Below are 24,638 nucleotides of genomic sequence, written 5' to 3'. Positions count from 1 at the left end.
TCCAAGTGTTTAGTTTGTGAACTCAGTGCCAAAATTTTCACAAAAAATAGCATGCAACGTACATGTTTACAGTGTATTCACAACCCTTTGAAAGTTGGTAGATGGCAAAGAGAAATGTGGTCCCATGGCTAACTGAATTGAGCTGGATTTCAAGCTCTGCCACCCACACTGTTCTCCAAGTGACTTTTGGCAAGGCTCAGTCTCTCTGTGCTTCAAGTTTCCTACCTACTCAATGAAAAGACTATATTTTTGGCTTGAGGATAATAAATTCATGTTAGTGAGACACCTGAGTGCCAGAGGGGTTGGAGCAGTCCTTGGAACAGCTCAGTTGTGTGCACATAAATGGAAGTGTAACTGCAGAGAGTCATAACTCTAATACCCCACTTCCCAGAACACTGGGAATGGTCACAGATGCTGTAAGCATCATTCCATCATTTTCTGGCCAGGGAGAAGAACTTGTTGGAGAAACCTGAAGTGTGCTGAAAGCAATGAAATGCATATCGTGGTCATCCATGACCTAATGACCAATTGTGGCTTGGCAGTGATAACTTGTTCTGAGCAGACACATTTTGTTAAGATGTCCTGATTACTCAAAGCTTTATTTTCTTCCTCCCAGTTAATTCTTGTCTACAGTTTAAACTCTTGTTGATTTAAAATGTGTGGACGCCTTTTCTTCATCAATTGGTACTATGTATTTCTCAAGGCAGCTATTTTTATGAGATTACTAAGTGATCATCAGTGCTGTAAATCACAGATAGGATAAATACCAGTATCAATGACTGAATTAATTCCCAGCATGTTTTTAGGTTCAGTGGTGTTACACAAGAGTCATACTGGGTCCCACAAGTCACAAGCAATGACATTTCTGCCTCCAGAGTAATGGAATAAAATTAATAATATTATGAATCCTAAGTACTTTTAAAAAGGAAATGCAATAAGACCATTGTATCCTCTAGGTAAGCTTTTAATGAAATTATTTAACTGTTAAAGGGATAATTTTTAAATTATTTGTTGACTGATCTATCTAAACATTTCTGGGGTCATCCTAAAGTGACTCTGCCTTATGCATATGACATTACTCTGAATTTCATTCAAGACTACACATCAGGTATTCCCACGTGTTTTAGTAACTGCAGTGCTGACTTTCTATGAACAGGTGTTAGAGCTATCAAAAAAGAGCACAAAACACAGTTTGGCTAACCCCTATACCTTCCTACTCTTTACCATCACTACCCAGGTTACAATCACAGTTGCCCAGTCTTAGGACATTTGACAGAAATTCAGAACAGCTTTATCTTAACATTGTGCAAGAACAAAACACTGATCAGTATGAACTAGAGATTACGTAGTGTGTTTAAAGTAGCCACTTACTCCTAGGATTTAATTTGTGTTGCTCATGAGCTGACTGAATTCTCTGCAAACATGAGACATCACATCCCTTGAATCACATCCCTTGAATACCACAAAGCTTTGTGCAGATAACTGCACAACTGACAGCATTTTAATTCCACTGAAAGAGCTGGTAAACAGAATCATTTACAACCCAGGTGGCACTAAACACATGAATTGTTCAGCATGGATACGTCACATTGGGCCTCTTGCCTAAAAAGGAAGGGTTTAGTCTGGATTCAGAACCACTTCTCTGTCCTAAATATTTTCTGTTTATACGGTTAAATTTCCCTCTGCTACCTGTGGTTGCAGCTACTACAGCACAAGCTGATAAAGCACACTGGAAATGTGGAAAATACCGCTGTTATCCTGAGACAATGACAATTTGCCCTCATAACCAACATTATGAGGCTCAACTAGACCAAGAGCTGGGTCCTACACTTTGGCCACAACTCCCGGCAGTGCTATAGGTTGGGGAACAGTAGCTGGGAAGTGGCCTGCCAGAAGAGGACCTGTGGGTGCTGGTCAGCAGCAGCTGAACATGAGCCAGCTGTGCCCAGGTGGCCAAGAAGGCCGATGGCATCCTGGCTGGATCAGGAATAGTGTGGCCAGCAGGAGCAGGGCAGGGATTGTCCCCCCGTCCTTGGCACTGGTGAGGCCACACCTCGAGTGCTGTGATCAGTTCTGGGCCACTCAATACAGGAAGGACATTGAGAGGCTGGAGAGAGTCCAGGGCAACAGAGCTGGTGAAGGGCCTGGAGCACAAGAGCTGTGAGGAGCAGCTGAGGGAGCTGGGGTGTTTGGGCTGGAGGAGGCCCAGGGGAGACCTCAGTGCTCTCTACAACCACAGAAAGGAGGCTGCAGCCTCCGGGGTAGGGGCTGGTCTCTCTCCCAGGGAACCAGCGGCAGGACAAGGTGAAATGGCTTCAAGCTGCACCAGAAGAGGTTCAGGTTGGACATGAGGAGGAATTTCTTCACAGAAAGGGTGATTAGACATTGGAACGGGCTGTCCAGGGCGGTGGTGAAGTCACCACACTAAAAGGTGTTTAGGGAAAGACCGGCGTGGCGCTCCGTGCCATGGTGCAGCTGACACGGCGCTGTCAGGTCATGGGCTGGACTCGATGATCTTGGGGGGGGGTCTTTCCAACCTAACTGGTTCCCTGATTGGGTGTAACTGTTGTTTTGAACTCTGGGCGCTCGGCAGGCCGGCACCAGCCGTGTGCTGGCGGTGCAGGCGCGGTGCAGGCCGGCTCACCAAGGACCACCTGAAGCCGTACCGCCCTCCCTCCCGGGGGTCTGCCCCCTCCACCTCCCGCCGCGGCGGCGGAGCTCGGCCGCATGTCCCCTCGGGCTCGCCGTAGCTGCCCCGCCCCGCCCCCTCAGCCGCCCTGCTGAGGGCCGGGCCCGTGACGTGTGCGGGGCCGCGTGGCGGGCGCGCGGTGACGCACGCGGAAGGCGGCGCGCGGGCGGAGGAGGCGGTGGCGGCAGGGCGCGCGCGGCCCCGCCATGGAGCCGTGAGTGCGGGCGGGGGGCGGCGGCGGGCGCGGGGGGCGGCGGGCCCGGGGGGCGCCGGTTCGCGTCCCGGTCCGGCAGAGCGAGGTCCCGGCTCTGAGGGAGGAGCCGAGCGCTGTCACTCACGGGATCGCAGAATGGGCACGCACGGAGGGGACCGCAGCCATTGGCCGTCTGGGCCGGCCCACCTGAGCGGGCAGGGTCGGTCCGGGAGCACGTGTGGCGGGATTGTGTCCGACTGGGTATTGAGTATCTCCGGGCAGGGAGACTCCTCCGTCCCTTCGGGCAGCCTGCACCTAGTTCAGTTTATACACCTTGTCCTCGGTGAGGATATCAGCTCGCCGAGGGTTAAAGGGGTGTTCCTGGGGCTGTGGTTCGCCCCTCACAGCCCCGAGGGTGGCTGCCCCTGTCTGTGGAGGAGCGCGGTGAGTTTGCCTTGATGTGGCGGATAAAACCTCCCCCGGCCCCGGTATCTCCACTCTGGATTGTTTGTTAAAGGAAAAAGAAAAACTTGTTTTCCCGGATATTTCTTGGCATAGACAGAGCCATAGCCGTGATTAATTATTCGAACTTAAATTAATACAACAAACAGCACCTGAAAACCCAAGAAAGCTAAACCCACCCTGTGCACACGTACAAAGGTAAAGCACAGCCCTGTTTATCTGTCAGGTCTCACACAGCAGTTCCGGATAGGACTGACAGTGTTCATTTTGTGCCTCTTTTCATATAGTCACTGCTGCCTCATTAGCTGTTAACCCTTGTGGAATACATTGGCCAGAAGGAATTCAAGGTCTTCTGAGGAACACGAAGCAAGCAATGCCTTTAAAGCATGAGCAAGTGCAGGGTGTATGGAGAGTACTGTGAACGTAGGTAGCATATATAATTATTCACATCAAAGGGGGTTTGATGGTTCTATTTGGGAGTGAGCCTAAAATAGAGAGGAGCAGTTGGAGGCAGAGATGTTGAGGCTAGGATTGCAGAAAAGCTGCTGTACATAAAAGCAAGTTATTTCTGGTTTTGATACCAACTCTGTGCCTACCTACTGCTTAATCTCAGTTTCACCACAGCTTTCCCTTCTTTAAAGTCAGTCTTAAATGAAAACTATTATATAACTGACTCTGTTTTTCATGATGGTCTTCATTAAAGACTTTGTTGTGCAGCCATGAGAAGCGGTTTGAAGATGAGGGATATCCTGAGAAACGTTTTGCTGAACCTTTTGAGACAAAACTGTACTCCAAAAGAAGATGTAGCTCACCTGTACATCTCATGTATGAGTGGCTACTGAGAGATTGCAGTTGTTACATGAGTTTCCAAAGCTAACCCTGTCACAGCCTGCACTGGAGCAGTTTAGTTTTACTGACTGCTGTTTGAGATGCCTTAGTATAATATATCTCTGTTTGTATCTCAGCGCTTTCTCCTCCTTTGCAGTCAGTTTCAGACATAAGTTAATTATAAACCACTCTGAGTTAGGATAAAACTGATTGTAGGTGGTAAAAGCTGCCTGAGAGACCTGCAGACAGTTGGATGGCTAGTCTTGAACTTTCAGCTGCTGTGGTTGGGCTGTTTAAAATATCTTCCACTTTGCTTGCTAAAGCAAAGCACAGTTCTTGTTTGAACAGATGCATGCAGAGTGGGGAATCTTTTTTGATTTTCCCATAAATGTGTTTCCAACATTTCATTCTTTATTGGGCCTTTCAGATGTAAGGTACAGGCTGTCATGGGGCATCACCAACCTGCACTTAGATAAATTAACTTATGGGCAGGTGATTTTCCCTGCTTTGTCTGGCAGCTGGTGATGGGTGCAACGAGACCTCAAATCTGCACAAGGAAGTTCTGTGACTGTGGCGAGGGGCAATCAGGCATGCATCACCTGATAGGAATGCTGTAAATTGTTGTTTGCCCTCATGAGAGATGCAGTTAAGATTTGCCTGAGTTCTTACATTTGCTGTTAATAAAAGTGTCCATGTTGCTTTACTGACCTCTAAAGCAGCACATTCAGTCAGTGGCTTAAGTGACACCTGAGGAGCACAGGTGTGAATGAAAGGAAAACACAGGGTGTGTTCTCCTGTCTGTCTCCACTCTTGGCTGGGTACAGCATCCCTGTCGGTAGGTAGGTGTACACATATCCATTCTGACAACTAGGTGCTGCACCAGCTGGAGAGCAGTTGGAATAAATAATGAGCCAATGTCTGGAACGTGTTTCTTCAAAAGCTCTGGCTTATGAGTAAACCCAGGTGCTAATTGCCAGTGATTGTAACACTCCTGGCTGGGTGAGGAACTTGTGGCTTTCCTGTAAGGAGTGTGGAGAGGGAGCTGCTTTTCATGTTCACATCGTGCATTTTGAAATGTCTGCAAAAACTTTAAAATTAGCAAACTTATCAAAAGAACCAAGAACATGCACAGCAAGTCAGGAGTTTCCTGCATCAGCCTGTAGCTGTTAAGTGGATGCCTAGAGGTGGGTTGTTCAGAACAGCACAAGTATATGTTATACTTTGCTGCAAATGTGATACTCTTCCAGCTGTCAGCTGTGCTCAACCCATGGACTTTCCCATTTTGAGAGATCTCAGTATGTGCTCTGCCATGAAGCATTTGGTATCCACTTGAACTCCTGTACTTAATTTAGGCATGTCCACATTTTATGTACTGTTTTTTATATGTATCTCAAGATAATATCCCATGCTTGGTGTACTTAGGTAGACAGGGAATACCAGCTCATCTGTGGAACTGAAGGAGCCCCTGGAGCTGATGGAAAAATGCACCTTAGTTGTTGTAGTACTAATACAGATTTAATAGCTTTGACATGGTTTAAGTGCATGAAGGCTGAGGTTTTAAGACATTGATATAAGAAAATCACTGCAGTTGCATCCGTGAAAGAGATGTGCAGACAAGTTCTGGTTTGAAGTGCCTCTATTAATTGGCGCTTTTAAAAGTCAGCTTAAAATTCTGTTAGTCTGTGAGGCTTCTCTGTGATGATCCAGTACTGCTTATATGGTAATTACTTGGTCATTTCCTGTATGGTTTGCCTTTTTTTGGCTGTACAGTCAGCTCTTCTGACCTCTAGACTGATGTAGAGTTTCTGCTGTGTGTAAAAGTGTGGGGCAAGTATTTTGCAGGTGCTGTGCCTGGAGTCCTGCACAGCCAGTTTGTGCAGACTTGTAACATTTGCAGCCATTTGCTTGCAGTTCTCATTATTTCTGTGTGGGGTTTTCCTCCCTTCCCCACCTCCTCTGGGTGCTAATAAATTAAGATTTGGATCTCTCAAACTTTGCAGTAAAGAAATAATGCAAATTTGTTTTGGTAGTGCTTCATTTGGAGGAAATGCAGTGATTCTCAAAGAAAATAGAGGTTGTTATTATTAAATCTTTTTACTGGTTTAAAGTGAATTGTTTGCCTTGATTTTAAGGGCTGCCATGCATGCAGCACATGGTACCTGGTCCCAAAGTTCAGGCTGGGCTTATAGGAAGGATTTCACCACCTTTTCTGCAATTCTTTGTTAATGTGGTGAACCAGTAAGAGCACCATTCAGCTAGGGAAAAGAAGAAAGAAGTTTTATTCCAAGCTAAAAGGGAGCTCTGTCATTAAAGTCTTACAGTTTCATTTCTTTCCATGATGATGGTGCTCATACAAATTTATTGAAGAACACCACCACCACCCCTTCAGCCCTCCAGTCCTACAGCTTTCCCACATAAACTGTACAGATCCCTATGATCATGCCTCCTGCAACAGCAGTAGAAAGTCAGGTCTGTGGTGGCTCAGTTCTGGCGTAACTCAAGAGGAAATGTTGGCTATATTTTGAAACATGGTGGATTTGTCCACCTTATGCAGGTTTAGTTATTTGATCATATTTCCATTAGGCTAACAGATCTGGAAGTTATCTGTTTTCCAGGGAATGCAGCTGCTGGTTTCAATGCACACCCACACCCCTGCCCTCCCTGTTTCGTCTTTAACCTAATGGTAACCACCAATGCATAGTGCAAGAGATGTCATTGCTTGTATTTCTATTTGTATTTGGGTGTCCAGTAGGAGACTTGAGTTCAGGCTTTCATTTCCCAAGCTTTGGTAGAGCTCAGACAAGAATTCAAAGCCTGAGCATGCACATCTAGCAGATCTGGAGATCTGCCCTACTCTTTGATAGTGATGGTCCTGCAGGGTTGAAATAAATTTATAGGGTATAGACAACTCATCAAGATCCTGTGCAGGTAACTGGGTTGTTAGTGATGTCCGTCCCTTTAGATTACTCTCTTATTGCAGGAGACATGGGGTCTTGGATATTTAAATCATTAATGTATGAAATAACAAAACCAACCTTTTCTCCCTTTAAGAAATGTTTTCTATTGCTCAGGTTTTAGGACAATAGAAAACCCTAACCTAAAAAAAATGGGCAAAATTTTGGAGCACAGATGTGTGTGTACATACGTATATTTAATAATTCCTCTAATCTTTGGTCTATGAAGCAGCATTAGTATCTTTTTTTCTTAGTGTTACATGTTACCTCAGAGTTTAATTTTCTTTGTTGAAGAATGAATGGGGTTTGTTTACTGGCCCTTTAGAAATATGACTGACACTAATGATGTGGTTTCTTTTGCTTCCTACAGGCTGGCCCCGATGCGATTGTACACACTGTCCAAAAGGCATTTTGTTCTGGTCTTTGTAGTATTCTTTATTTGTTTTGGTCTGACAGTCTTCATAGGAATAGCAGGTAAGGATGTTCTCTTTTTAGAAGACTACAGTTCTCATATACTTTGTCTAAACCTGTTGGTATTTACAGATGTATTTAAATGCTAATGAGCTTACTGCTCCTGAGTTGTGTGAGGAAGCATTAGTCTTGATAGGGACAGGGAAGTGTTTTGTCCATCTCACTTTTTCGTAGGAGTACTACCTACAAAGACTTGGTATTTGCAACTGCTTTGCAGGGGAATGTCGATAAAATGAAACAGAAGCACCTTCATTGTAACATAATTTTTCAGCAGACTGCTACATTAATTGATTTTCTTTGTATTTCTGTCTGTAAAATGGTAGTGCCAATATTTGATTTCCTGTGAGGAAACTGATAACTGTTTGTAAAGCCTTCTAAATGCTTGGGTGATAAATACAAAATCTTTTAGTGTAAAAATATGAACTTCAAACTTCACTTGCCAAACATATATGAGCTTAGGTCTCTGGTTTTGGAGATCTTTGTGAGAGTCCTGACATGACCTGGGAGACTGAGCACTGAGTGCCTGGGTACTCATCCTGGAGATCAGAGAGATTTGTGGTAGTCTGGTCAACAAAGATGCGGTGTCACGAGGGAGTTGAAAAGCGTGGGACACTTTATTTCATGCCAGAGAGCTTTTCCAGGGATAAAACATACTTGAAAAATAAGTCAGTGTGCTCTCCCAGCAGTCTTAAATATACTCTGCTGTCAGGAGAACTTTATCGATTCAGAAATTAAATGACAGGGAGAAGAGGAAGGAGGGACTGGTACTCATTAAGCAACGCCCCTCCCCCCATATAAGAATTACTTTAGGTTGTTACCATCTTACTCTTCTTTACTGCTGACTTCCACATCACTCAGCAGGCCCTGTGCCCCTCTCTGCACTTACTGACCTGTCTGTTGGGTTGTCTGTACCTCTGCCCTGTCCTTCACCTCCTTTAGAGTGAGAAGGGCTGCCCAGGCCTGGGAGCCATTCAATCCTGCCTGCCTTGGAAAGAAGGGTGGGTTAATTGGAGGCAGCTGTTTGGGCTTTTTATGCCCATCTGTGCCTTGTAGGCAATACGTTTTTCATAATAGCCTTCAATAATAAAATTTGTCTGTGAAATAAAACCTTCTTTCCTGCTGTTTGATTTATTATAGCAGCCAAAGGTCTAAACAGCCTTCCATAAAGGTTAACCACTGATATTCCTGTGATTTGCTGAAAGATGCTGAAGGGCATTATTTGGCCACTAAAATACTGCCTAAACACATTTGCAAAAGTGCATTTTATGATAAAGGAAAAAATGGAATTATTTAATTTAGTATAATTTGGCTATTTGGGTTTAAAATGGAACCATATTTGTAGTTGTGTACTTATACTGCCAGGCTGCAAGAAATAATAGAAGGTTGTTTTGTGTAAGACTAGGCAAAAAGCAGTGCTCCTGGAAGAGAAAACTGAATGTTTTGTTCTTAATCAGCAGCAGAACCTGTGCTGGTGTATTGTGTCTGCCTGCAGTGTAATCTGCTGATAGGGTTACCTTTGGCACAAGGGACTTGGCTGCTGTAAACAACACTTGGTCCTCTGTACCATGCTGTGGTTCCTGCCCTTGCCTGTGATCCCCTTCAGGAACTGGCATGGCTGTGGGATTCTTGTCCTTATAAGATTGGTTTGCTGGATAGTTTGGCTGACACTGTTCGTTATAATAACTTAAATGTTTTTTAAAGGATGCTGTTTACCTTGGGAGGAGACCCACTGAACAATTACTGTGGTATTCCTCACGGCTTTTGTTGACAGCTGCTTGCTTCCTGTGAATAGGAGGAGGAGCCCTAACAACAGAAAGCTCCCTCATTAAAGGGTGCAGTCTGAGGAGAGCTCACCAAGCCCACTGAGTAAATGAAAGTGTGGGAGATACATCCATATTTTCTGTGCTACTTAAATATGCCATTGCCCACACTCAACATGTATACCTGCAGTTTGGGAAGCCTGGCAGAACTCTTGATTTTTATCTGAGAAATCAAGACAGTTTGATCAGAGATGGATGCTGCTCTTACAGTTCCTGTAACTCAAAACAGACATAGACTTGTTCAGTCTTTTTTCCAAGTTGCACTCACTTTCTTTCTCTTTTCACAATGAGTCCACGTTATCTTTGGGGTGCAGAACTAATTTTCTGTAGTTGTGCAGTTCATCACCTCAGGGTGGTTCTTTGCCTTCATCTGTTATTATGTTAAGTGAGCAAGACTAAAATAAATAATAACTATTTAAATTAGTCTCTATTTGTTAGTAATGCAGCCACAGCATAATTTTGTTTCAAAAGCTTTTATATATCACTTGCCAGAGAAGAAGCAGTTATAGCAGTAGAGCTTCATTATTTGTTTGATTGCTGTTCTTAAAAACTTTGACTGTGATTTCTCTGTCCCAGTATTGGTTCATATCTTCCAATTAAAAAATAAAAACCCTTAAAAAAGGCTAATTCTCTTTGTTTCATGAAGACTTAATTACTTGATATGTGATGGCTTATGAACTGTGAACACCTACTGAGACTAAATTTTGCTTTCTAAAACAAAAAATGCCTTTCAAAAATCTGGTTTATATGTACTTGAAAACTGAAAAGTTCAATGGTGCAGAACTGACTTTATAGTGTGTGGCTGTTAGTGATGTTGCACTGGAATTCTAATTTGAAACTCTGGCTATGATGGCTGAAATTGCTAGTTTTTCTTTTAAGTCTGTAAGATGGTTAATTTTGTTATTAGGGTGATTGTAGGAGCCCGAGCAGTGCTGCATGTTTAGAGCTGTCATGACAATTAACCTGTCTTGGGCAGAGTGATCCCAGGTGGCTCATTTATAAACATCCTTCTTTTCCATTGTTTCTCTGTAGTAACTTTGAAGTGTTTGGTCTTTGTGAGAAACTGCTTTTCTTGCATCATTTTTATAATAATGAGTTTGTGATGGAAGGAGCATATTTTGAGAGTTTAAAAGTTCCATTAAATTGTCAGACCAAATAAATACAGGGAGAAACCATTGGGACAGAGAGATCTTCCTAGGCCACATACAGGTGTATATGTCTTGCTCGTGTCCCTGCCTGCTATACATCTTCTCAACCTGCTGTATAGACCCAGATCTTTTCCTACTGTTCCCTGTCACTTTCCTGGTTTAGTCCCTTTGTGTTTTGTGTATGTAAAAATGTGTCCATTCCTCTTGTCCTCAGTACCTGGTACTCTTGCATAGCTAAAGGGCAAGTGTACCACTGTCTGGAACCACCTTACCGGGGGTTATGCAGAAGATGGGGCTTTTCTCAGAGGTGCAACACAGGCTGGAACACAAGAAATTCCAGTTAGATATTAGGACGTTTTTCTTACAGTAATGGTGGTTAAATACTGGAACAGGTTTCCCAGACAGGTTGTGGGGGTCTCTGTCCTTAAAGATGTTAAAGACTTAACTGGACATGGTCCTCAGCAATCTGATCTAATTTGGCAAGGGGCTTCTGTAGCTGAGTGCTTTCATGACTGCATTCCCATGAAATCTCAGGAGATATGTATACATATAGATAGATAGATATAGATGAATGAAAAGCTACTACTAAAATTGTAGTAGTTTAGAGTACACATTCAGGACTTTTGATGTAGAGTTTGTGATTTGTAATTTACTTTATTTAATAATGCGTAAAAATACCATGGCAAGGATGCTTAAAGGAACATGCAGATCAAATTTATAAATTATCTTGAAACATCCAAGTGCTTTACCCTTTATCTGAAACATCTGAAAAGTGGAATACTATTTACCTGCTTTGCAGGGGGTATTTTGTACAGTCTTTTGAAAACCTATATTTACATCATCACTTATATGTATACTTCAATACTATTTTCTTTCTTCCTTCTTACATTTTGTGTAGGTCCTAATGTAATTGAAACTTCTGTAGCAAGAACTGACTTAAATAACAGCCTAAAGGTAAGAGTTAATCAATATTGTTGTGTTATATGAATGGTTTTATTTGATGTTAGCTATATTAAACATTGCCTTCCTTCCCCCCAGTTATTTTAAATATTTAAACTTTTACTGCGGAATGTCTTAGTGATGCTTTCCAGTTTGAAGCTGAACCTGCAATATTGTACTAACACTGTGTTTCTTCATGAATAGCCCAGCAGCAATTTCTGGTCTCTTCCTGTTATGAGCAGGTCAGGTAGAGTTATCTAAGATATTTCTGCACAGCAGTTTCTGACAAAGAAACGCAGGAGTTTTTCCCTGGTGAATTAATGTTGGAGATTTTGTAGGGAGTTCAGAAATAGAAATTGAGAACATTCATTGAAAAACAAATATCCCTCTTGTGATCTCCCTTTCTACCGTCTGTAAAGAAATATTTCTTGTTAATTGTTCACTGTCATGTGACCAAGACATGGCTTCCTAAGAGGAACGTTCACATGTACTCAGATACTTTTGTATTTTGGTTCTTGGTTCTTGCATTTTTGTTTATCTAGCTCTTCACTGTCAACCTAATATCTAAAGTATTTTTTGTGAAAGTGCAAAAAAGGTTTTGCTGTGGGTTTTTTCTTTGGGCTTTTTTTGTAATTATAGTTTAACAAGTTTTAAAACTGTGTAACAGAGGAAGGCCCACAAATCTGACTTTTGATGTAAAGCGCGAAAAATTATTTCTTATATTCGGGCTAGGCCTCAGGATTTTGTTTTTCATATCTGAACTTTTCTGTTTTGTTGCTGCTGCTTTTATGAGTTTAGGTAGTTGTACCTTTGCTTACTTCAGTGCTTTGCAAAATACACGTGTTATTTAAGCTATTTCTCTGGAAGATTTCTATGTGAGCTGCTTATCATGCTCTCCACAGAGTAGCACCTAGAAATCTCAAAAACATTGTCACGAACATAATTAGCATGCCTTTCATCGTTGTAACTATAGATATGTCATGTAACAGTGGTAGCTAATCTTGTGGGGTTTTTTACAGCTGAAGCCATTTAATTTAAGTTCGCCACCACTGTCAACTTACAACCAGCAGCTGTGGCTGACCTGTGTGGTTGAGTTGGATCAGCATGATGGTGAGAATCTGACCTAATTCTCAGGAAACTGCTATAGCAACCTGTCTATTGTGTCTTCAATTCCATCTGTCACACACATGATCCTGTTGCTTTCTGGCTGCAGTTAGTGGGTTTTTCCTCTGATATGCTTTTCTTCCACTTCACCCCCCTCCCTTGGTAAACTGATTGAATTGAAAGCAACAGGAGTAGGGGAAAAGTTGTTTGTTATTTTTGTGAAAACAGTAGTATCTAGATAATCTGTGTATTTCCTTCTTCATTTTGGGAGGAATTCGATGTGTAGATTATAATGATACTGATTTTTCAGTACAGCTTCCCTCTATGTATGTGAGAAATACTGTATTAGTAATTGTTCATCTGTCAAGATTCAGTACAGGGCTTGTGACTTACTGCCTGTGTATAAAAACACTGTACCACCCCCTACTCTAGTAATGTATAACTGGGTAAGTGTGAGTAGTATTTGGATAACATATGTGTTTCAAATTATTTTGGAACTCTCTTTGAGATTTAATTTGTGCATGTAGCAATGGACTGTTATTTTCTGTTTTAATTCCAGTATCCCTGAAGAAGAATGTGACTATGACAGTCAGGGTCCTGGGGGTGGTGAAGGATGGAAGCACACCCTACGTTAACAATCAAGTTCACAATCGGACGAGGTTACTCAGCTGTGCACAAGTATGCTCTTGCTTAAACAGAGCTCTGATGTAGTGCATTTTCTTTGTGTGCATGCTACTTTACATTGCAAATAAGAATGAACCTGTTAAACACATCTCAGGAAAGACTCTACAGAACAGTTTTATTTATAATGGCAATGTAGGCAGTAATGCTGACGAGACACCTCCCTGTCTGTCATTCTTCTGTTTATTTCCATGACTTGTGTCTATTGCCCGTTAAAGATCAACCCCTCTTTCTTGTTAGGGTTGCTCTTTGTCAATAAAGCAGTGGGTCCTGTTCAGTCACCTAAACAGGTTTAGCAGTACTGAAGAAAGGGAAGCAGAAGCTTGGATATGGGATTCCAGAGGAGAGAAAAATTCTTCTCCAACACCTTGCAAAATCTGCTTGAAATCAGCTGGCAGCTGTGTTCTGAAAAAGCTAAAATTTTTCCCACTGTGAAGAAGTGTTTGGAGATTCTAATATAATTTTCACTGAAATTTTTAAGCTTAAAGACATTCAAAACAGCCACTCCAATGCCAATCCTTTAGGAAGGACATAGCTGAAGTTTTTTATGATAAGCATGTATAGTAAATTAAGTGTTTTCTTTTTGTATAGATATATGCACATATTTGTGAAATTTGCAGAAATTAGTTAATAGTGCTCCATTACATTTAATTGCACAGCTAAGAGAGCAATATACTTGGCTTTTCTCTTTCTTCGTGTTAACTTTTAAAAATGAGTTCATACAAGGTAGCCCCATCTCACCAGCTTGAGTTAGTGACAGAGTTATTTGGTTCCATCCTGGTGCCACAAGCAGTTGCTGTCAGCAGCTCAGGTGAAAAGCTGTTTATTGTTTGGCCACTGAGCCACCTGACTGACTTTATCAGTTTCTTCTGCTCTCTCTGGTGTCTTTCAAGAAAGTCTCGATCAGACTGATTGAGATTGGTGAGATATATAATAAATATCATCAGTATTGGACCATTTAGGAACAAATTCTCCAACCTATACTAACAGTGCATATTCTGGAATAATTTGAAGACTTGTATGTACTGTTCTCCCTGTGTGTTCACAGAAATGCAGTGAAATCATTGTGGCTCACCTGGGCTACCTGAACTACACTCAGTACAACATATTTGTTAGCTTTGAAGATCTAAACAAGTTAACATATACCATCCAGAACATTACTTTCACAGTAAGTATTAAGGTTTATACTAGTAAAAAAAATCTCTTTAATGCTGTAGAAGTGTGCTTTAACTATAACAAAAAAGTGTCAGATTTTTTAAGATAAAGAAAGAAATGCATCATAATTGTATTTTCTGTCACTATTAATGTCAGAGCTATTATAGCATTTACTGTTGATAAGAGTTGAGACTGATTTTTTTAATTCTAAAAGGAAAGAAAATTCTCTCAGAACTGCTGCTGCTGTATTCTGTAATAGATAAATTTAGTCTGAATGCTGGGAGATATTTTTTTTACAACTGGCAAGCTAGATTAGAATATGCAATTTTCTGTATTTGCTTATTTTTTCAGCCTCTCCAGGAGGTGTATCTGAATTAGCAAAATTTTCCAGACTTCATAGGGGTGCGGGCTGGAAATGTTTAACTAACTCAAAGAAAAATGAAGTCTTTTTGGGGGGCACTGTGCTTATGAGGAAGAGATTTTTTTTTTCAGCTAACACAGGCAGGTTGCTAAAATAATTCACTTGGATGATCTCCAGTGGAATAACTGTCTCAGTTAATAATGTTAAAGATTGCTTATAAAGCACTTTTATCATCTGTATTGATGGACTCCAGAAAGAAATTTTGAAACATTTGCATTGGGAGAAAAGGGAACTAAACCAAGTTTATAATACAGCTTATTCTGATATATTTACCTGTATATAGGATTCTGTGTGTCAGAGCAGGTAGCAACCAAAAATCTTACTATAAAGGAAAAATGTTTTTAATATACTAAGTTAACTTTATTAATATTTTAAATACTCTAGTGAATAAAGCATATAACTAAAAATAAGCTCCAAGGGGAAAAAAACCCTAGGCTCACAAACCCTTTATTTAGTTCCAGATTTCAAACAACAAAGTGTTGGGGCCTTTATAGTTGTACAGTTTTTGATCTTGCTTTGCAGGCTGCCTTTAAGGCAGACCTGTATGCAATCCCAAAAAATCTCCAATCCAAACTTTCCTGCAGCTACTAAAATTGTCACATTTATTTCATTATAATAATTGTTTATGGTGATCTCAGTTGAAATCAATGGATTGCCTTTTGTATAATAGGTTTCTCTACATATAATTTTCATTCTACATTTACAGTTTAAAAAGACAAGACAGAGGTTGAGAGATTTAATACATTGAAAGGTAAAGCTTCTTGTTCAGATGAGCAGAGCATATGTTGTGCCAGGGAGCTTATATTTCAAAAATGGCTTCAGAAGCATGCCAGGTGTTAGATAAACTGTCAACAGAGCAGAGTTTATGCAAACTGACATGTTATAATTAATATTTATGCTCTTCTAATAATTAGAGTAGAAGAAAGGCTTTCCCCCTCTATATAAAGATTTCTGTGTTCCTCGTAAGCTACTTATCCTTTCTTTACATGATTTTCTCTTTTTAACTTCTGAGACAAGTGATTAAGCTTTAAGAAAATAAACTCCTTACAGGAAGTACCTCTGTACCTTTCTGACTTCTTCATAATCAATTTATACATCTGACCTTGGTAGTCCAGAAGAGCACACTGGATGTACTCATTTATTGGCATTCAAACTTGGATTGAAAGTACAATTGAGATCGATGAAGACTGTCCTGTTTGTCCTGAGAGTGCTTTAACATATGACCACACTGAGTATGTTATGAAGTGGCAGGATAAAAGAGAAGCAAAGCTATTAGGCTGCTTTGCTTATCTTTTTATCAGATAGTCTTGTGAGTACAAATTTATTTTTCCATGGTGCCGTAGTGGAATTTGGTTATACCTTTAAATTTTGAAAAGCCACACAACTTTTCAGTATCTGCAATAAAGTGCTAATTATTGATGTCATTATGTAGTCTATCCAAATAGTGCTCATTGGGCTCTTCTCATTTCTTGTAGTGGAAGACCTATAATCCAACCTTTTCACAAGTGGAAATATGGTTCCGATTTGTCTTTGTAGTTCTTACTTTTATGGTCACGGTAAGATTTTTTTCTTGCAGCTTTTCTGGAGTTTATTATATAGGCAGCTGATAACGCTGCTCTGTAATGCTGGGTTTTTGGAATTTAACCCCAGGCAGCAAAGTTGGCATGTCACTGAATGGGTGTGAAAATGTTTCTAAAATATTTAATGTAGTTGCTGCTTTTATGTTTTTACAACTGGTGTTGAAGGGGCATTAAGAAAATAGGATAAATGGAAAAACTTGTTTTTCTAAACTCTGGATTTGGATTAAGCAGAAAAAAATTTTGCTTAGACAAAGGAGGTTATGATGAGATGCTAAAGAAAAGTATATTTTTGCAGTGTAGGTAGGCTCAGGAATAGGATGGCCAGAGTGTGGGCTGTTTGACCTTGATCTAACATTAAAGTTATTTCTGCCTTGCATGGGAGGGTGGGCCAGATGACCTCCAGAGGCCCCTTACAACCTAAATTATGCCATGATTTAAATGTCTCCTCTCTAACCTGTCTTGGCTCCTGGAAGATAAGTGTTTTGAAATCCTGAATTTTCAGAATAGAGTCACCAAAGTACTGCACACTTCCATAGCATTTTTCTCGCAGATGATGTTGCTGAGGTAATTGTGAATAATAAAAAAGCCATCTGCTTTTTTAAAAAGTGAGTTCAAATGGAAGTAGTTGATAGTGTGTGACCAGTAACAAGGCAACATCATTTTTTTCACACACTGTTGATTTTCATGTACTGGCTGGTTTACTTCTCAGTTTGCTTGAGAAATTAAGTAATTTGCATTGGGGTCAGCAAGCAAACTTGAAATAGAAAGTAGGAGACCTGGCTCCCGTTTTACAGTGTTCTCAGTGGCAAAGGCCTTGTGAAGTAGTTTTTGCAGTGTGCTGTGCTCTGTCTTAGCTCTGTTTAAACCATTGAAGGCTGTATTCCTTCCTTACAAATTGTTGTTTTTTATAGTGTCTGTTTGCACATTCCCTGCGGAAATTCTCCATGAGAGACTGGGGTATTGAACAGAAATGGATGTCCATCCTACTTCCTCTCTTGCTACTTTACAATGGTACTTGCGTCCTTGAAATTTTAGAAAGGCACCTTTTTTAAAAAAAGAAGCAGTAAAAAAGACAGAGAAGGCAAAATGGAATTTCTCCTTGAACTTACAACCAGTTGTTTATAAAGCTTCAGAAAGCTAAATTTAAAAAACCCCAACCCTTTCCAAGTATAGCAAATTCAAGGGCATAACGAGTGGGTGGATTTTGTTCTTCTCAGTCTCATGGATGTCAACTACTTGTTTAAGGCTCTGATTTGAATAGGTGCCTGCCATACTTAACCTTCAATTTCTGTTTGTCTGCTGTCTTACTTCTTCATTTTTCAGATGTTCATGCTTTAGTTAAAAATGGAGGCTACTTTCAGTCCAGTAAATCACAGCAAATTCTAGCACTTTCTAGCAGTGGCAAAAGAATAATTGCATCTTAGTCATTATATGATAATTTTTTAGGTTGTCACCATTAACAGTGGTTTAGTAAAAAGTCTAATAAAACTTGAAATCTTCTGGAAATGTTGACAACCATTTGAGATTATTTCTACAGCAGATTGGATTGTTGCTGGAGGCACCATTTTCTTTGTTAATTTCTTTAAAATAAAGCAAGCTTCAGTTTCATTTACTGGTGTAATTTGAAAAAATATAGGGGTTTTTGTTCTGTTGAAGATAGATTGTTTTACTTTTCATATTGAAAAGTAAAGGTTTTTTTTCTTTCTGTTTAACTTTTTTTTTTTCCTTATTTTGTTTCAGATCCATTTTTCCCTCTTTCTTTTCTGGTGAACAGCTGGTTTCCTGGAATGCTGGATGATCTATTCCAGTCACTTTTTCTGTGTGCATTGTTGTTGTTCTGGCTTTGTGTCTACCATGGTATAAGAGTACAGGTAAGAGGTGCAACAATATCTTCTACTTAGGAGACAGGACTCATTCAGTTCTCTCAAAAGATGACAAAAATTAAATCAAATAATCAAATTCTTGCAAAGCAGACTTTTTTTTTTTTCTTTTTTTTTTCTTTTTTTCTTTTTTCTTTTTTTTTTTTTTTTCATAAAATACAATGTGACATTTGAAGCTTTGGAGTTAGAATGATTTATGGTGAAGTAAATTATTTTGAGTCAGCCAAGCCTAAATGAAGTAGATGGAACCGCCATCAGAATTATGATGCCATTATGCTTTGTTCTTGCTTGAAGGATTTTGGTGTCATATGTGGTAGTTGATTGGTTTTTTAGACTACTTTAAAATACTGCATAAGAGAAATAGGAATTCTGGGGCCTGTATCTGTATTTGCATTATCACTGAAATATATGGGATTTTATAAATAGGATGCTGCAAGTCTACTTCATCTTATTAACACAAATGTTGATACAATATAATGACTTCTCTAGTCACTTGTGCAGGATAAAAATACAGAAGATGAATCTTATGTTGAATGAAACAAAGATGATAGTTATTTTATTCTGTCAAGAATGAATAAAATCTCAAGTGTGGGTTCACACTTTCATTATACTATTGTTTTCTTAACAGGGGGAAAGGAAGTGCTTAACCTTCTATCTGCCCAAATTCTTTATTGTTGGACTATTGTGGCTGGCCTCTGTTACACTGGGGATATGGCAAACGTAAGTAATTTAAAATGTATTGCACAAGTATGAGCTGAGAGTGTTCCAAGAGTGAGAAGATGGTGTGTACTCAGTGGTATCTATTTCTAAATGCTCAGATTGTGGTACAGGAATGTAATTCAAATTCTTACATCTTTCTATTCTGCAAATTGTGACTGATTTGAAAGCAGTTTTCCACGGACAACCTAGTAGTAAATAATTTCATAAATCTGAGTGTGATCTAGAACTCACTGCTTTGTCAGTATGTTATGGATCCCTACAAGAATCACTCTAGTGCTATGGCTCAAGTAGCTTTTAGTAGCTGAAGCAACAGTTTCTCTGTAGCTAATTATGACATAGTTTGACCAGATTTTCTTTAAACCTGCACAAGTGGTACTGACATGGTTTAGACAAGCTATGCTGTCTTTACTCAGAACTTTTTTTTTTTTTGCTTGGTTTAGAGGTTCTCCCTTTTTTCCAATTTGTTGTGTTAACATAAAAGTGTCACTTTTCCCCACCCAGAAAACTTCATCCATTTTAGAACATTTGTAGTTTCTATACTGTTTTAGTCTCAAGTTTTGCCTCTTATTCCATCTCTTAGAAGGAAGATCCCTTCTAACCTTCTCGTTGCCATTGTACATTATTGAACACAGTGCAGTTGCAGGAAATGCTCATGCTATTAATAAAATTGCTATGAGGGAAGGCATCATGCCACAGTTTTTTAAGGATAAAATGTAGACACTGAATCCTGAGGACTTGTAGGAGTCCTGAAGGCTTGTAGGAATTTACAAGGTATGTATTTTCTAAAGAACAAGTGGGGAGATTAGACATGATCCCAATTTAAATAATTTATATTTCTTCAAATTTAGTTTGCTATACATGGTAAATTGTCATGACCCCATTGGAATTAATGGCATTGCACCAACTTACGTAGCCAAGAGCCTTTTGTTATAAACTCTGTATAGTAACCTTAAACCTTTTCTTTGTGAGTGGGTTTCTTGGTTGGCATGTGTTTTTAACCTTGTCTGGAATTGTGCACGTACCATTTTTTAATTTTGATTTTTTTTCTAGTGTGAATGAAGTACATGACCCTACATATCAATACAGGGTTGACACAGGTAATTTCCAGGTAAGTCAGAAATGACTTCTTGCTGTCCAGTTGTCAGGTGCAGTTAGGCAATATAAGGAGATACAGGGCTAGTTCTTCTATAAAAATGTATAACACAGTTTAGAAAACAGAAAATGCTGGCCAGACAGTCTTACTCTGACTAGAGTGCTTTTGTTTTTGCTTTAGATCATGCATAGACCATATTGAGATCTGTCCCATTGAGAAAAGTAAATTGTCTTGCAAATCTGGAGACTAAACACCACAAGTTTGTTGGGATTGAAAGAGAAAAATTTAAGTCTGTTATTCAGTTTTGTACATCTTAACTCCCACTAAGGTCCCTTACCCTAGTAAAGTTCAGACTTTCTGGTTGTAAAGGAAGATTTGATGTACATGGGTCCTTGTATTTTTCTTGAGAGCTGTGTTTTTAGAAAGTTATTAATATTCAGCCAACTCTGAACTTGGTTAACAAAATCCTGGCTTCTATTAAGCATCCTTTCTTTACATTCCCCAAAAAACTCCCTGAATGTATCACTGTCCTTGTTTCATGAGCCTATTTTCCCTGCATAAATGGACCATTCTATGTTGTGCTTTTGGGAACTAATTATTTCTATTGACAGAAGAAGGAATAGATGAAACCTTATTAAATAATAAAACCTAACACTTGCCTTATAGGGAATGAAAATTTTCTTCCTTGTGGTGGCAACCACATACATTCTCTACCTTTTGTTCCTGATAGTAAGGGCATGCTCAGAACTTCGAAACATGCCTTATGTTGGTAAGGAATACTTCTTTTGATTCTTCCCAAATGGCCTTGCTTCTACTAAATGTAGGTGTAAATTCACTGATAACAACTTTTCTCAATCTTTTTCAGATCTCAGGTTAAAATTCTTGACTGCATTAACCTTTGTAGTGCTTGTCATTAGGTAAGGCTTTTCAAAGTACTTTTGTCAGTACTCCTTATTTTTCTAACCTTTTTTTCAGGGCTTTGAATACGTTTTGTTGCTAATAAATTAGTCAGTGAAACTGAAGAATGCCTTTTAATATTATTGTGATGGCAAGCCTTTCTTCATTTTTTAACCCTCCTTGAGGCTTTTGAACTAACTTTACATTATGTTGATTACCATGGGCAGTGCTCAAGATTTAGAAGTTCACTTGGCAGAGCTCTTCTGGAGCTTTGTAGGCTTCACTTAGTCAAAGCAGAAGTTTACAGTTAGTTTCTTACATTACTGTTAATATCTGTTTTCCCTACACCAAGCTGTTATTTCAAATAGCTGTTGACTCTTGGATTGTCTGTAGTGGATGAAATCTGAGAATTTCTGCTTTTCTCAGCTGAGTGCTAACTTTTAATCACAAAAGAATCATTCTTAATTTAGAACTAGCAAAGCAAATATATCTTAAAATAAATGGTCAGCATGATAACATAATTATTCTTTCATATACTCTTGTGTCAACCTTCTGTTTCAATTTTGCAGCCTAAGGACACAGTACACCTATATGCTTTATTTTTTCTCCACAGCATTGTTATACTCTACCTACGCTTTGGAGCACAAGTTCTACAGGACAACTTTGTTGCTGAGCTGTCAACTCATTATCAGAACTATATCCTTGTGTTGTGATACTGCTCAAGTAGGAACGTTAATCTGTTTTCATGCAGAAGGTGCTTTAAAATTATGTACTTAAGACTGAGACCTTTGACTTCCAGGTGGCCTCATGAAGTTGAGTCTGTTTTCTTTGAGATTTCCTGTCAGCATTTTGTAATGGCTCTTTGTAAAGGTTATGACCTAGACAGTCTCAGTCTAGTGTGTCCACATCACATGCATCACAACTGCTTGTGATACTCTCCAAGAGGAATGAAGTCTTCAATAAGCATGCCTGGTGCATATCTAACTCATTTTAATGAGATATTACAGCAAATTTGGCAGTATTTGCTGTCTCAGTTGTTTGCTCTATACTTACCAGTTGTCATGGGGCATACTAAAATATGAGAAATTAATAGTTTTGATGTCACTGAAAATGCATTTGAGTGTTGGTCCAAGTCTATGTTGTGATACAGGTCACAACAGAGAATTTAAGTGGCTTGGGAGAGACTGTTTCTAATGTCTATTGACAACAGGATTGTGACCTGTGTTCCTGGCCCTGAACCATGAGATCCTAATATATTCTGATTTCTGAGAGTGCTTGTGTGATTGCAGCTGCCCTGGTTGCTGATTAGCTTAGATATGAGTTGGGAGGTAGGAGAAAACAATATGTAAAACCTTTAGTATTCACCTAAAACAATGCTAAGAAACCATCTTCAGAGTTCCATCCACGCGTAGTCCTTTCTCCTTCCTTCTTCATCACTGTGCCAAGGAAGAACTTTTTAAAAAATAAACCAAGCCAAAGCCACCTGAACACCCAGCTTACTCTGCTTTCTTTCAGCATTCAAGGCAGAACTGTTCAATTGACAGATTGATGCACTCCAGTGCTCAAGAGCAGATTGTACCTCAGCAAATGTTACTGGTGTTAAAGCTTTGTTTTCAGTGGGAGTTTTACCTTGAAATAGCCTGAGTACATTAGTTGTCATCAAATTTGAAACATGCAATTTTGTTTAGCCATTCATGCTCACAAATTCAGTAAGGTAAACATTCTTTCTATTGAAACAGCCTGTGTATGGGTTGGGTCTTGTTTCCAAAGTTAATACGTATGGAACTATATTGAGCAATATCCTTGACATTTAGTACCAGCAGAATTCTTATCATTTTATGGGTTATTGAACTTTTATCTCTACACATTGGCCTTTGTGTATTCCCCCTCGAAGAATGCACTGTATGGTAAGTGTGAGCCATTGTCTGGCAGACGGGGATGACAAGAGCTGCTGGGTTAGCAGATGCTGTGCAATGTCTTTGTGTTCTGGTTGTCTCATTACTGTTCCGGTTTGCTTTGAGTTAACATAAGCAGAAGCTGCACTCTCTACTCTGGAGCAAATTAGTATTGGCAACATGAAGAAACACATAAAATGTAATCAACTGCTTAGCTGGGCTTGAATTCTTGTGCACTTAGATCAAGTTTACAGTCAGTATGATGCTTGCATGGAATGCACCAACCTTTGGAGTGACTCACAGACAGCCCTTAAGGAACAGCATCACTTCATTTGTACTTTGTTCTAAGGAAAGTTAATACACTGGCATGCTGGCACACAGGACTCTGAAATCCAAATGCTGTTGGAAAAGTAGGAGTGAAACTGATCTCTAATATGGGAGGAATGTTGGAGAACTTGCTGTGAGGAGGGCTGCACAGGGCCCATGTAAAGGGAGATAAAGGATTGAGTCAGTGGCAATTCTGGCTTTGCATTCCAGTGTGAAGGATACAGTCTGACTTACACGATGATTATAAAGCATTTCCCTCACTAACAGATAAAGGTCATTAAAATAAATATTTTTACTGAGTACACTCTCTGCTTTCAGCATTCTGTTCAAGGTACAAACCATAGAAGAGACCAGGTTGGAAGATACTTGGAAAGATGATGTGGCCCAGCCTTTCATGGGAAAGGAGGCATAGATTATCTAGCAGCCTGACCAATTATATCTTGTATGCTGAGGGCAGGCACTAAACAGCGGAGCTCATCCTTTCTCTCATTTAGACTTGAGATGGATAGAACTGTTTCAGAAAAATGCTAATTTTTGATCCAGAATGGAAGAAGAATTGGCTGGATGCAGATAAAGCTGAAAGCCTTCTCCTGGGTTGCAGAAATATATGTTTGTAGACAGCAGAAGGTAAAATGCTGCCAGGAAAAAAAATGCTATGGCAAATTGCTAGATTGAATTTTATTTGCATATAACTATGAGCTGCAGCTAAGTAGCACAGATTATGCAAGAAATGAAGGCTTTAAAACAAGCTAGAGGGAATTGGCTTAAATAGTAATTGGAAAGTATGTGTTTCTCTCACTTTTCATCTCACCATAAAGGTACAAGTCCTTTATCTCTTTCAAGGATAGAAGTAACTGGATAATCACTGACTTGCAGTCAAGGGATTCCAACTTTGTTCTACTATGTTTTTAGCTTAGAAATAAGCAAGAAGTTTGTGCATATGAAATTTTGATTGAGAATCATCAGTTTATATGCAGGTTAAAATACAACACAGGAAATTACACGGGAGGAAATGAAGTTAGACAACATGGAGAATATCTGTCTAAAAATGAGATAATTATGTTGTCTCCTTAACTCTTAAGAGCACTATAATTATGTGTCTGAAGGGCAGTGAATTTAAAGGAGAGAATTCCTGTTTGGATATAGTTTTGTTGAACTGTGGTTGTGACTGCCTTGGAAGTTGTGTCTGTTGCTACAGTGTTGAGTTAGCACTACAGTCACATTTCTATATTTAATACACTAAATTACTTGTGTTTTCCAGAATCACAGTTGAAAGACAATCCTGCTTTTTCTATGCTGAATGATTCAGATGACGATGTGATTTATGGGTAAGATTATAAAATACCCATGGAGAGTTACTTCTGGTGTGTTATTTTTGTAA

The 24,638-nt window shown here is 39.7% G+C and overlaps 1 protein-coding gene across 3 annotated transcripts in view; it reads left to right on the top strand.

Annotated features, from left to right (window-relative positions):
- TMEM181 (transmembrane protein 181) overlaps positions 1–24,638 on the top strand; it is a 35,395-nt gene that overhangs the window by 6,044 nt on the left and 4,713 nt on the right. The window contains exons 1-16 of one of the 3 annotated variants that reach the window (XM_083856432.1): positions 2,741–2,903; positions 7,497–7,600; positions 11,464–11,519; positions 12,524–12,614; positions 13,168–13,250; positions 14,338–14,457; positions 16,341–16,421; positions 17,357–17,456; positions 18,186–18,316; positions 18,954–19,045; positions 20,096–20,153; positions 20,805–20,907; positions 21,004–21,055; positions 21,649–21,731; positions 22,853–22,942; positions 24,519–24,585. In XM_083856432.1, coding sequence (XP_083712558.1) covers positions 2,896–2,903; positions 7,497–7,600; positions 11,464–11,519; positions 12,524–12,614; positions 13,168–13,250; positions 14,338–14,457; positions 16,341–16,421; positions 17,357–17,456; positions 18,186–18,316; positions 18,954–19,045; positions 20,096–20,153; positions 20,805–20,907; positions 21,004–21,055; positions 21,649–21,731; positions 22,853–22,942; positions 24,519–24,585 — 1,319 coding nt within the window. In that variant the 5' untranslated portion in view covers positions 2,741–2,895. Of the gene's footprint in view, positions 1–2,740; positions 2,904–7,496; positions 7,601–11,463; positions 11,520–12,523; positions 12,615–13,167; positions 13,287–14,337; positions 14,458–16,340; positions 16,422–17,356; positions 17,457–18,185; positions 18,317–18,953; positions 19,046–20,095; positions 20,154–20,804; positions 20,908–21,003; positions 21,056–21,648; positions 21,732–22,852; positions 22,943–24,518; positions 24,586–24,638 lie in introns of those variants that run through there. The other 2 variants (XM_083856431.1, XM_083856433.1) reach the window with 2 other exon arrangements.

The sequence above is a fragment of the Zosterops lateralis genome (assembly GCF_965231275.1).
Source record: "Zosterops lateralis genome assembly, chromosome: 3".
Classification (NCBI taxonomy): Eukaryota; Metazoa; Chordata; class Aves; order Passeriformes; family Zosteropidae; genus Zosterops; species Zosterops lateralis.
This window is presented reverse-complemented; position numbering and strand designations above follow the sequence as displayed.